Raw genomic sequence first — 13,899 nt, 5'->3', positions numbered from 1 at the left:
TTGATCACCTGCCATTATAGGTAAAGGTATTGCTGAGAGAAATCAGTGCGACACAGAAAGAGACTCTGAAGTTGTCCGTGCAGCTGTTCACAGCTTATAAATCTCAGAGGGGCTTTTACACTTAACAGAAATTAGGACCAATCTTTCCTATTAGGAGCCTATATGTTCAGATCTTCAGGGGACAATTTGTGGCACCTACTGCAGTAAACAATCCAACATGGAACCAAAATAGAAAATAGGACCCCATTGAAGAGATTACACATTATGTGTTCATACGGTAATTTTATAAGCCTGTGCATAAGAACATTTCCCATCAGTGCTCTAAGCAACTACTTACAGAGTCGTTACCAAGACGGTTTCCTCAAGAGCGGAACAACTCCACCGAGAACACTGCATTGTGGGTATGAAGATGCACCTTATGCGCATGGATGTTTAACATATTACAATGTACTGCTGTGTGGATCACACTTGAACTAGCTGAATGCTAATGCCAGCATGACACATTTAGCAGGTCCTGATAACATATGTCATGTTCACTGTCTTACTTAGCAGGTTTCTGTGTTGACATTTGCTAATTAGACCAAAGTTAGTACAGCTGATTGAAATGTCAGTAATTCATGCTCATGAACCAAAGAACTGAATAAACAGAGTTTTCACCCAATGACAGTATATCAGAGTCATCAAAATTATTCTAGTTCTTTCTGAGGAAAACATGACACATGGATCAAATTTCACAACATTACAATAAAGGGATTGTTCAGATTTATTGAAGTGGTGTTCTGCAAAGTAGTTATTAGTAGTGAGTACCTTACCTGTCATAGATAGAACTCTTAGCAAACAGAGTTAGTAGAAATAATGGGAAACTCTCATACAGGAGTCAGTATAATGGTTAGTCAGACAGAGACAACAACTCAAAAACTGTGGTGTAAGAAAAAAATTTGGAGGTCCATGTCAAGCAACGAAACATGGTGAAATCTATATGATGCCCAGGATTTTGCTTTATTAGAGCAGCCTGGAAAAGCACAAACACCATCTTCTACCTTGTTTCAAAAGGGACTTCCACCAAGGGATCAGTCGATTACCAATTTCGAGGTGTTAAAAAGTCACGGTGTGAAACCACCACGTTTTTCTGTTATACAGTTCCTATAGCTTAAACGCCTTTTAAGTTCCCCCTCTCCTACCTGTTACTCCGAGCTGTCACTTAGCTGTGTACAGTAGCCGAGGGGGGAATTCCCCCAAATCTTTCTGCTTGTTAAAAAAAAAAAAAGAAAGCGTCATCTGTTGGTTGTACATTTTATCCAACAGAAAAGTCAGTCAGTTCATGGCTCTACCAGAGGAGCAACACCCGTCTTTCTTTTCAAGGTAACGTTATTTTGAAGCAATTGCAACAAGCTATAAGTGTTAGCATAATAGCAAGTGAAATACATACATCGTACCGCAGGTTTGCTCAGAACACTATTACACAGCTAATTAAATACTGACATCAATTTGTCAGGCTCTCAACTTTACATTACAAAGAGTAAGTCATCAAAGAAGAAGTAATATAGGTGCAATTACTTTAGCAAGTAATTAAGTTATAAGTTTGTTGACTCTGGTGTTTTAGCTGACACTGTATTTAATTTGTTTTTTTAATTTTTGCTCCACTTTATCATGCAGTCAGAATTTCATACCAGCCTGTTCCTACATTCAGCAGCACCATCCGAAACTTTACTCAACTCACGGCAGAATGATTGCTGGCAGAATGATGAGTCTCAGCTGATCAGGTGGACCGATGCAACCAGCTGCCTCAAGACAGGATTTCACATAGTAACAGATGTTGTTCAGCTGAGTAAACAGCAACAAACTAAAATAGATCATGCAAATGTGTACTGTAGAGCTTTAAAATTGGGTAATATAGCATTTGCTTGCACTACTATGACATTTTTAAGTTGGAGTTGTGATAAATGGCTGAAATCTGCTAAATACGCTCAGTTCGGTAAGACGTCCGTTTACTACAGGTGAGGCACTAACTACTAATGCCAACTTCACAGAACCCCACTTCAGAAAATCCAAACTATCCCTTTAAGCACTTCGGACCAGCAGACCAGTGGTGCAGTGTACTCTCAGATGTATTTAGGTAAGCCTTGACCTTTAGTTCTGATACTTTACCTCAAAGAAGACAGCCATGGCAGCGATGATGCGTCTCTCCTTGATGGCAGCGCTGAGGCTGTCAAAGTCATCGGAGTTGTAAAGGTAGATCTGCATCTGGGATGGGAAACAGAGCATAAAAACAGCTTGAGGAGTGGACAAGGAGAACCGAACAGTCCTGTCATCAATCACTCGGACGCACTGCTGAGAACCTGATGAAAAGCCGTTTTGAGGGGCAGAAAAAAGGGTGTATTTATCACTCCTATAAATCTCTCATAATCTGTGTCAGTCTTTTTTGTGTGCTGCCACTCCTGGAGGGTGCCAGAGATATACGGCACCCCGTTCCTTAGGGCGACCGTCCTAACAGACGAGACTGTAACGAGGAGAGAGGAAAAAACTGTGGGGAACGTTCTCCTTCCCCCCCAGTGGAAAGATCTAACAGAATGGTATGCCTCTAATCATGGCTTCCAATTACCTTAAATCACCCACAACACTGCTTCTGATTTCACAACAAAGCTTGGGATGTTTGGGTACAATTTGAAACACATCATACACAGAATATATCATATATCTGTCATGGCTCTGGCTTTCAATAAAAAAAAAATCTAATTTCTTTCATTTCAAAAGCAGACATATTATGTTAGCACTGATCAGAATCAGCAAATGATTCTAAAAGTAGCAATCGGAGCCGTCTATCATCCTGCTGTCAGGCCTCTGTCAACTGAAAAAATTCTTTCATGTCACTGAACTAAGTTAATTGGCAATAGGGAAATAAAAAAAGTCCTGGGTGTTGATTTAATTAAAGGATGTTCCTTTTTTTATTTCTGAAGACAAATCACAAGACACCAAAGGCCACAACTGGCTGTGCTGACAACAGACACTAAATAAATAGGTAAATAAGCATATAATCAAGGATAAGTCCATTTGTGCAAACCACAGGGCCTAAACCAGGTTCAGAATGACTCAATCCAAATAATTTAAGTTAATCAGCTTCCTTCAGAGTTCCTTTAGCTGCGGCCTTTAATGGAACTAATTTGTTGTCTGAGAACTCAGCAAGAAAGAGGCCTGGCCATTCATCACCCTTCAGATGTTATTAACTACATTACCCCATTAAGCTGCCCCCCTTAGGCTTCATTTACTCACCGAGATTAGCTCATGTGACCTGTTCTTGTTAACAGCACATATTGGAAAACGGGATTTTCAATTACACCCTTTCCATAGCAGTCAATAAAGCAACCTGAATCACTTGATTACACATTTTCTTAATGTATGTTTGCAGAGATATGACGAGGTCTCCTTATTGGGGGGGGGAATATTATAAACCGCCTACGGATAGAGTTGTTGATATAAAAAAGAACAGGCAGGTGGTCGGAGAAATCTTTAAGCTGTCTGCAAAGCAGAGGGAATTGCTGTCCACATCTTCAGAATTACACTTTAATCTAAGTTTGTTTTATACTACCCTGTTTTTTTCTTCGTTTTTTAGCACAAAGTGGGAGTGAAAACAAAAGCTTAAATCCACTCTTCAGTCCCATGTTTCATTTAAACAAGAAAAGGTGATAAACAAAGTCAGGTTTGGCGTGATTTCCCAAGACGGCTAAATGTTGATCCAAGACTGGAAAGAAAAAACACACGTAATAAGTTTTTGCAAGCAGAGATGTTAGATCATATCACAGAAAAGCAAATTTATTTCTCCCTTGTTTTAAAACCTGTGCTAGCACAAGTTTGTGCTGTTAAAAATATATACAGTGCCTGTGGTTTTCTGTTTTCTTTCTTCACGGATTACTTCATAAACATGTGAACTGGAGAGCGCGTTTCTGAATATGCTGTGAATTTTATGTTGTTTTTAAATGCTTTTTCTTTCCACGAGTTTCTTATAGCGCAGTGCACTCAGTTCTTAGGCTCCGCACAGGTCAAGAGATCAATCTTGACTCATCCAACGCTCTCCTTGTGTTTCCTACTCAACGTTTACTTACACAACAGCTTTCAGAGCCACTGAAGCTTTTATGTGTCTTACTGTATGCTTACAGTCCCGCTCATTCTTACGGCCCCAGTGCTGGCTGTGCAAACGTATACCCGTCCAAGGTGTGATTTGTAATCCATGTATAATTAATCTAACCTTGGTGACACCCTAATATATTGTAAGAAAAGATCTCCCTAAGGTACCTCGAGGCAGAAAAAAAATTCACAGTTTCATTTTTCATCACGCCGTTTGAGCGAACAGGTGGTCCATCTATCGATTTCCCCACTTCACTCCTATGAAAAAGGCCATGGTTAGATTAATGTCAAGCTCAGGGGCCACAGGCCAAGCAGTCCACCGGGTTCTTTTCTTCTTTTTTTTTCTTTAAGGGGATGTTAAACACAACCACACGACAAAGCTCGATAATACAGCTCGCGAAAACTAAATTTGTCTTTCGCTACTTGCTCATATGCCCCTCTAAATTTGTGTATTTTCAAGCTTTTGGTCAGGTAGGACCTTCTTTTGTTCCCGCTATGGTAAAAGTAAATACTTTATGTGACTCAAAGCTCAATGTGACTTATTTGGACTGAGAGAGAATTAAAAAGAAACCTGGAAAAAACAGGTTCGGCTTAGCAGAAGTAAAAAATAAATAAATAAAAAAAGTCTGGGAGCTCAACCTCCTCGGTCATGCTGCTCAAATCTTGAACAAACCACACACTCGACGAAACAAAAGCTAACTTGTGCTGTAAAAGGTCACCCTGTACACACAGCACAAACATTTATACATACTTTTACAACGTGCACAATGCTGCTGCACACATCTTGTCAGATTTAATATAATCTCAAATACATCAAATTGTTCCAAGTCATAAATATGAAAAATGAAAATAGCAAATCTTACAAGATGGAGCAGTCAAATGGCTAAAGGCTAGATCCTATGAAACCATGTTCCCCCCTTCAGACATTCATCATCTGATTTCGCTTCTACCTTCTGGTTCACAGCGTGGAATAATACATCATGCTTGATAAATGCAGTCTGACTTATTGACAGAATTATTTTTGAAACGCACACCTCCCACTCCGTGTTGTTTCTGTGCTGCGACACGTACGCACACGTATGCCGTTAACTGGGGGGTTTATTGTTCTCCTTAAATGAAAACTCGATGGGAACTGGACTTTTATTTTACCTTAAAAGACAAAAGAACAACTCTTCTTTTAAGGTTGAACGCGAGTGAAGTGGCCGCGAGACGGTTTTGTTCACACTGCGTGTCACACGCGCCCCATCTGAGCTGCATGTTCACTAAATAAGTCACACAAGAAGAGGGCAACTCATGATTTTATTCATGAACTATATGCAACGTTCCCTTTACAAAGCAAGCTGCCAATGAAACATTGCTTTTCATTTATAAATGATACAAACCACATATCTAATTGAAGACAAAAACAACACAAAAAAAAAACATAAATACGGGGAGTTGGGACGAAGGGCCTGTTTACCACTGCGTTGCATCAGCTCTTCTTTTGACAGCACTTTGTAAGTTTTGGGAACTGAGGAGACTGACTGATGTAGTTTTGAAAGCAAAGTGTTTTTCATTTGTTGCTTTAGATTGCAGCTCAACAGTTCAGGCCCTGCTTTGTTGTAGTTTTGGTTTAAAGGAAAACAAAACTTTTTGTAAGGGCGGCAGGCCTGGATGACCACACCATTAGAACAACTGAATGAGCACAGAACTCCTAAAATAAGCCACAACTTCTATGGGCTTTTGCCCGAACAAGTGTATTAAATGTGCTTAAAAAAATAATAGTCTTGTTTCGAATTACTGATGCCTCCACAGACATGAAAGTAGCTCTTCATGTGAGCCACAAAATCATAATGAAGGCTGGCTTTTGAACCATGCACTGCTAACAAACCAGCTGATCCCTTGCCTCTCACATTCTGTCAAAAAAACTACTTTTAATTCTATTTCATTCATCAATAAGACACTTTCCAACTCGAGTTCAGTTCATCTTTTGAACTTTTAAAAATCTAGGACAATTTGGGATCCTTTTGTTTACTCATTAAAATACTTCCAACTGACTCATTTTGTTTTAATTTTTTAACATTACACACATTTCCCAGTCTTCTTGGACTAAATCGCTGGCGTCCGATTTGATTGCGTCGCTTTTGTGCTAATTTCAATGATTTGAAAATAACTTTTTTTTTTTTAATTTTACATAGCGTCCAAGATATTTTGGAAATAAAGTTGGAGCCTTGTGCATGTAAATGAGACACATTCATTATTGTCTAAAAAAAAAAAAAAAAAAAACCATCAGCAGTGTTCGTTTCAGGCTGCCAGTACCATTGCTGATACATTTGCATTCCCCGAATCAGCACACAGTTTTGCTGCAGTTGAGGATGATTAGGTTTCTTCCTCTTTCTGCACATTTTAAAATGGGACAAATTAGGAAAAAAGGAATCCCTTTTTTTTTTTGTATTTTGTAGCATACCTTGGAGTAAAGTTAGAATTAATTAGATTAATTAATTCTTAAATTAATGTTTTATATTATGGCTAGAAAATCTTATGAAAGTTTTTTTTCTAGTCTAAATAAGCTACAGATAATAAACTGTATTGATTGCAACACCAGTACACAACATGGAAGTTACGACAGCTTTAATAAGCTTGAAAAAGAGGAAAATTATCTTGCATAAACAACAGCCTATAAGTCCCAAGGTTTAAATACAAAGCTCGGAGTTTGGGGACTGGATTTTTGACAAACAAATCACTGTATGTTGTCCCACCAGCCGACTGTTTGTTACGTTCTGTGCTGCAGTGTTTCCAGTAATGATGTGCTTCAAGGCTTATTGAGACTACTGATCTGAAAAGAAGAGCACCCTGCAGAAAAAAATGAGTAGAGCTAAGATAAATGGGTCACTCCACGCCCTAAAATCAGTGTACGTAAACGCTTAAAAAGTGGAGTTGTTGCATGGTCTCCTTGTGGTGCAGACATTTTATTAAGATATATATTTATATGCCTCATTTGAGCATGTTTGGTTAAGGGCTGCAGTTATACAACTATCTCTGAAGCTGGCAAAAGCTGGATGTTTTGAACCGTTTTTTGTTTTTTTTTTCTTTCTCCCGTTACTGCTTGCTTGCTCCTGCTTGCTGACTAGTTTTTTATGCACTCAATTGCAGCATGTGGTGTCCAGGTGTTACAGCTTACTCAGGATGTTTAGACACATTTCCTATACAGCTATAAAAAGACATGGAGCAGACATCACCATCAAGCAAAATTTAGTTGTTTTTTTTTTTACAGGGTGTAAAAAAAAAAAAAAATGTGGCTTTTTTTTTTCCTCCTTTCAAAATGAGCTGAGCTACTTAAGTCTTAACACCTACCTCTTTGCAGGTATGCATTGAGCTTCTTATTTGTGTAAAATGATTAGTGCGGGAATCTGAGCTCCTCCACAGCAAAAACCTTGATGTGCACACAAAGACATGCCATGCCACAAATCTACATCTCACATCTATGAATTATGTAACTGGAGGGCATAATTTCTCGTGTTCTCTTTGCCTGCTCCCCCACACCTCTCCCCCTTCTAACAGCAACCTAAATTGGTCATTAAAGTAAATTTCATCATATTATTTAGAAGCACACCATCAAAGGAGCCATATGCACAACAGCTTTATAATGACTGTATATAATCCGGTGCCCTTTAACTCGAACGCTGAACACAAAATGATGTGGCAAAAATAAATCTAATTACCCAGCCATTGAGCATCAAAAGCCGTGCCGGTGGAAGAGGCTCCACAGACGAGGGCCAAGAAACAAACAGGAGCCGGGCTCGAGCTGCGTGTTTGGATTGACCACAGAGAGGCGGTTCAGCAGCAGTTTCCTGTTTTTACACATTGTTAAAGTCGAACTAATTATTAAAAGTGATACAGTGAAACGGGTAAAAAAATAAAAAAATAAATAAACATTTACTTTAGCCCTACATAATATCAAACGTATGGCATGTCTGTTAATTCAATTTTAATAATGAATAGAAGCAGCATAGCAAATGATAAAAAAAATGAAAGGCAGTCATAACTTATTCTCTGCATGACATTCAAAGAGTGAGATTTGTACTTCAGTTCAATACTCGGAATTAATCATAACTGAGGGTTCCACACTTTATACTCTTTACATCGCTTTTATTAGAGTTTTTGATGATTTTTGTTGCTTTGCCTTTATTACTCGCAATCTGTTCTCTTTTTCATTCAGTTGCACTCTGCAGTTTCAATGGATACTGAAAGATCATCTTTCTCTAAAAGGGCTTCTGAATCGTTTGAAACTCTCCAAACTCATTTCGCAGAAAACACCCTTTTAATTGGAAATTCAATAAAAAACTAATGTAAACGTGGATTGTGTCACCGAGTATTTATTTTTTACTTGTTTCTGTATGGGGCTGTTTCAACAGCAAACTGACATTAATGTGTTAACTGTGGAGTAAAGTATTAAATGATGTCGCCTCATAGAACTTGATGAAATTAGTGAGAAACTGGTAATTAACATGGAACTAAGCCATGGAGAATAATCTTTGCACTTTGGATTATCTTTGTAATCAGTCAAGTACAACAAAACTTTGTCAGTGTTCTGTATTTTAGGTACTTGTATTGACATAAGTGTCTAAAATCCTAATCTTTTGTTTTTAGATTTCAATCAGGGTGTTGGGATGAAGCCCTTTGTGGACTTTAGTGCTTCTCATCAATTTAAAAATATTTATAAAATATTATAAAAATATTTTTGTATATATAAATAAACACAAAATACACATGCATGTTAAGTTAACTATTAATTAGTCCCTAGGTGTGAGTGAGAGTGTGAATGGTTGTTTGTCTCCGCGTGTCCCTGTGATGGACTTGTGACCTGTCCAGGGTTTCCCCAGCGTCTCACACAGGGACTGCTGGAGACAGGCACCAGCAGCCCTGCATGAAAAAGCAGGTAAAGAAAATGGATGCATGGATGGATGGATGAATACATCAAAGTAAAGAAAAGAAGTGCCAAGGACGTGTTGTTTCGATTGTGAATTTCAAAACAAAACAACCACGATGACTTAATTAGACTATATTCAGTGAATAAAATTTACTTAAAAGTTTGTTTAGAATTGGGTTTAGAACTGGAGCTGGACAAGATTTTAAAAAATAAGTGCATCTCAATATTACCGTTGAATATCAGTGGTGATAAACCCACATATTCCTCACACCTCTCTGTGTTCTGTTGTTACAATGCTCACAACACTCCCTCCTTTGCTTTAGCATCTGCTACTAACCTGTAAACAGAGTATGGGCACCAAGGGCAGTGAAAGTCCAGTAAACCAGGCAGATATATGACTGAGGCAGACTATTTTCTTTGTATCACTTGGGTTTCAGCATGTTCTGCTGGTCATCATGGTTCAGCAAATGAGCTTCGTTTTTCTAATAACTGTGCATTTTGCTATAGCACGACAGATTTTAAGCACCAAGTCTGGATGCTAACAACCTGCACGGAGGAAAGCAAACTTTGGGGTTCAAACTGCACATCGTCCTCATGAACTCCTGAAACTCGCTCAGCTGCCAAAGTCCTGGGACTGGAGGGATGTAAATGGACTTAACTATGCTAGTCCAGCCCGTAAGCAGCACATCCCTCAGTTCTGTGGTTCTTGCTGAGCACATGGCAGTACCAGTGCAATGGTGGATCGTATCAATATCAGGCGAGGAGGAGCTTGGCCATCTGCTTATTTGTCTGTCCAACATGTAACTGACTGCTTCTAATATATGACTGACATGCAGAATATGAATGCATGGCACTTGAAATGTAAAAACCTGGGATTTATTGCAGTCCAAGTGGCATTCATCAGTATCACAGTTACAATAAATATTTGAAAGAACAAAGGTCTACCAGTATAATATCTTGGGAAAAAGAGTAAAACTGTGAAAGGCATAAATTCTGCATCAACTCCTACACCCTTGAGCTTGTGAAGGTTGAAATACCAACATTTTAAAGCACCACTGGGTCTATTCCTAAAAGAATTCAGTAAAATCTACAAGTCAAAGTGTGTCTTAACCTTTATTTTAGGGTTCAATAATTAAACAGTTTAGGAGGGGTATTAGCTTGCAATCTATTTAAAAACTGCACTAATGATTCTCCCACAATCAGCCTTGACCTTCAGTACCAAACCTCGGACATTTGTCAAACTGCGCGCGGCAACATGATGTTTTACCTCTACAGGGAACCTTCTGCCATTGATGCTGTGTTCTGAGCCTGCTGATCCATTAGTCTGGCCCCAGTGAAACTCCATCTTCTCGGCCTTAAAGCGTCCTGGCAGTCCAGCACCTCTTACGAAGTAGTCATCCTTCAGGAGCACAGCGACTGGGGGGCAAAGAGGGTCAGAAAAATTCATCAAAGATGGAAATTTAAGCAGGGTAATCTAACAGTAAGGTAAAAGAATCTGTTCTTCAATTAGTCAGCAGTACAGCTATTGATTTTGTGAAATAACCCAACTTTTTAATTATAAATGATCCATTTAAATTCTGATCTTGAGGTGACATTTCTTTTTATCCTAAAGATGTCAATCAAAATGCTGATGATTTTATCATTTAAAACTAAATCTATGAGGTTAATGGTATCAATCTGTTTTTAGTTACAGAGTCCCAGTGACATTCCAAGAATAAACGGTCCAACGAGCTATCAAATTTCAGACCATCTCAACGTTGGAGGATCTTTAAGACCTGTGTGGAGAAATTGCTAAATGCAGCAACAGTGCTGCGAACCTCCACAAAGATCCTTGTGATGTGCTATTCACAGAAGCACTAACATACTTCCCCCCAGTGGCCTTGAAATCCCAGAACAGATTCAGTCAAAGCCACCATTTCTCTAATTGTTGCTTGACTTGCGAGGAAGACATGATGGCATTTGCACGCCTTGTGATCTTTATCCACATGCCGGCACTTTACAAGGCTGCATTGCCTCTGCTTCCACTGCAGAATAGCAGGCATTTTCACATTTTCTCTCAAGTAAGATCATTAACAGTAGCCGCTTCGGCAAAGACATTTTTTTTTTGTAGAGAAATAACTTAGACATTTCTTTTGTTTTTTTTTCAGGTCTTTTTGGGAAATATTTTTGTGGTCACTGAATGGATTAAAATTTGTATTTATAGTTTCATTCTACACCCACATTTATGACTTCAAAAAAAAAAATGATACTGAAAAGATTATGAGCGAACGAACTGTTGACATCGTGTAAATTATTCATTTTCTTGCATATGACTGCTGGGTAATTATATGTGTAAATAATCAACGCATAAAAACTTCTCAGGCTTTTAAAAGAAAACCCAACTCAAACGACATGATTGGTTTACTAGATTATTGTCGACGCTGACTATATGGATGTGATAAATGAAAGCCTCAAAATGTCTGCTTTTATATAATTTAAAAAAAAGTCCTTGTATTTATTATATGCCAGTGTTGTTTACGTCACACTGCAATATAAGAAGAGACAGCTCAACAAACGCCTCGATCCCTTCGCCCTGCAGTGTGACAACTATGAGTTTGGCCTGAGTTTGAACTCAGAGGTGAAGACACAAGGAGGCCATTACTCAAAATGTACAACAAGATAAAGAAGATCCGAAATGGCAACTGCATAACAATGTCAATGATATCTGTGCAAGACCAGATAATAGTGTTTAATATACTGCATAAAACCTTCATTTTTCAGCTTTTTAAGGGAAAAACTAATGCCGCAAGCTGGGGCTGGCAATGTGAAAACAGTTTCACGCTGGTTAGAGCAAAAAAACTCATGGAAATATTATGTTCAAATCTAAAATGTTAATTTGCAATGTGATTGCAGTTCAGTTTTAATGTTTTTGATCTTTGACTAGAATGGGTTTTATGGTTTGAATGGAACAAAACCCAAGATGAATAAAATATCAGCGGCAATCCTGTTGAATTACATTATGAAGAGTTCTGACAAACTGAGTCGTGCACAATAACAGGCACAGCATTCTGTTATAGAATCCCATCTACAACAAGCACCACCTGCCACTTCTTTCACATTAGCACTAGCTGACAAAGGTATCAAAAGAATCGGGAAAGACGTGTCGAGAACACAGCCGGTCTTTAGGCAGCTATCTTTACTCCTTCTGTTGTCATGGAAAGCTGTGAAGACTTGATTTACCTTCCTTTTGAGTAAAAACTACAACCAAAAATGGCATGACGTGGAACCGAGTCCGTTGCTCATCTTTTAGATGAGCAAGCGAAATATGTTGTGTGCTCTGTGGGTTAGAGGATAATAAGGCCTATAATTGTTATTCGTCGTGGCTCCATTTAAGGTCTCAAAAAAAAAAAAAAACAGGCTGTGATTTAAATAAAGCATTATTTGGGAATCCATACAGTTGGATATAAGCTAATGTGACTAAATCATAAAACTGCTGTGAAAATAAGTCAATCCACGAGCATATCCTATTAGAATTGATCCGTCTCACATTTAAACGTAAATTAAATAAAGTGATTTTGCTTTTTCATTGGAATCCCTGTGAGCCTGCTATTCCTGCTAAGTTTTTAAATGTAGCTTGTACTTGGGTTCCCAGGGGTTTCCAGTAAGCATTTCTGTCTCCACCGGTCTCTGCACGGTGGGAAGAAGAAACTAATCCCGTTTGACTTTTTCTTCTGCAAAGTTAAATGGTGCAGTCAATCAATTAACCTAAAGAAATGCGCATTCAAAAATAACTACTTGGGTGCTGAATTAAGAAACCAATCACACAAGAATGGAAACAACTTTTCATTGTGGTGCAAACCAGAAAAAAAGATGTTATTTCTAAAGTTGGATATCAGTAAAAAATATGGATTTTTAATAATATTATTAATATAAAACTTTATTTTATACAATTTCAACAAATTAGAGTGGTGAACTTATGCATGAACTGCTACCAAGCTGCTTCGGGAGTTTTGCCCAGCAGGACAAACTAAGGGTTCAGTGCAGGCACGTCTACAGAAGCTCTGCAAAACTCTGCGACCTACCATTACAGCTTTTTAACTTTCTCAGTGGTTTCATTTAGTTTAACCCATTAGCGCTGTATACCATGTGAAAACACTATAACCAACCCATATCTCTCTGCTGTCCGGGCATAGATCAGATGCTACTGTATCTTGAACCCTTTCCCACATCAACAATTGACATCATTAGCCAGATTAGAATTGCTGTGCTGTCGGCTGATCTCTCGCTTTACATGGGGATTTAGTCAGTCTCTTAATCGGGACGGCCCATTTTTAATCATAACACAAAGCAAAAAGAGGAGGATGAGTGTGTGAACAAGAAAACACAGATTGTCAGTAAACAGATAACATAATGGACAAGTTGTGAAAAGAGATTGAAAGAAATTAAAGCAGCTCAAAGAGAGACGCCAGCTGACGAACCGAGGGGGGAAAAAATAGGTGTGATATTTTGATAAACAAAAGGAAGAGAGAGGGAAAAAAAAAGATTTGAAAAGAAAAGAACCTTGTGTGGTGAGGGATGAGCTGAGCTCCTGTCGCGAGGCAAGAAAGAATCTGCCAGCGGTATTAACGTGCCAGTGCTGCTTAAGCTAAAGGCCCGCAGCATGAAGCAGAAGAAATGATGCAGGAGATTTTCAAGACTGAAAGCATTAGGTCAGGAAATAACTATCCATCACATTATCATAATTGTGCAACTCCTTTGCAATAGTGCAAAAAAAAAAAAAAACCCTGATACCGCTGTTGTTAAAGCAGTGTAATCCTGTGTGCAACACAAGAAAAGCAAAAGAAACGGAGATGCTGGCTGGCCTTGGGAGTTTCATTAGAAATGCGGCC

General features: G+C 38.6%; 1 protein-coding gene across 1 annotated transcript in view; it reads right to left on the bottom strand.

The window, feature by feature from the left end:
* The window catches only part of ca16b (carbonic anhydrase XVI b), a 117,531-nt gene that overhangs the window by 35,108 nt on the left and 68,524 nt on the right, over positions 1 to 13,899 (bottom strand). The window contains exons 4-5 of the mRNA XM_017408384.3: positions 10,299 to 10,447; positions 2,149 to 2,244 (exon numbers count right to left, since the gene is read on the bottom strand). Of these exons, the coding sequence (XP_017263873.1) occupies positions 2,149 to 2,244; positions 10,299 to 10,447 (245 nt within the window). The remainder of the gene's footprint in view (positions 1 to 2,148; positions 2,245 to 10,298; positions 10,448 to 13,899) is intronic.

Source organism: Kryptolebias marmoratus, linkage group LG4 (genome assembly GCF_001649575.2).
Source record: "Kryptolebias marmoratus isolate JLee-2015 linkage group LG4, ASM164957v2, whole genome shotgun sequence".
NCBI classification, from domain to species: Eukaryota; Metazoa; Chordata; class Actinopteri; order Cyprinodontiformes; family Rivulidae; genus Kryptolebias; species Kryptolebias marmoratus.
Note: the sequence above shows the minus strand (reverse complement) of the source record. Positions and strands in the feature narration are given on the sequence as shown.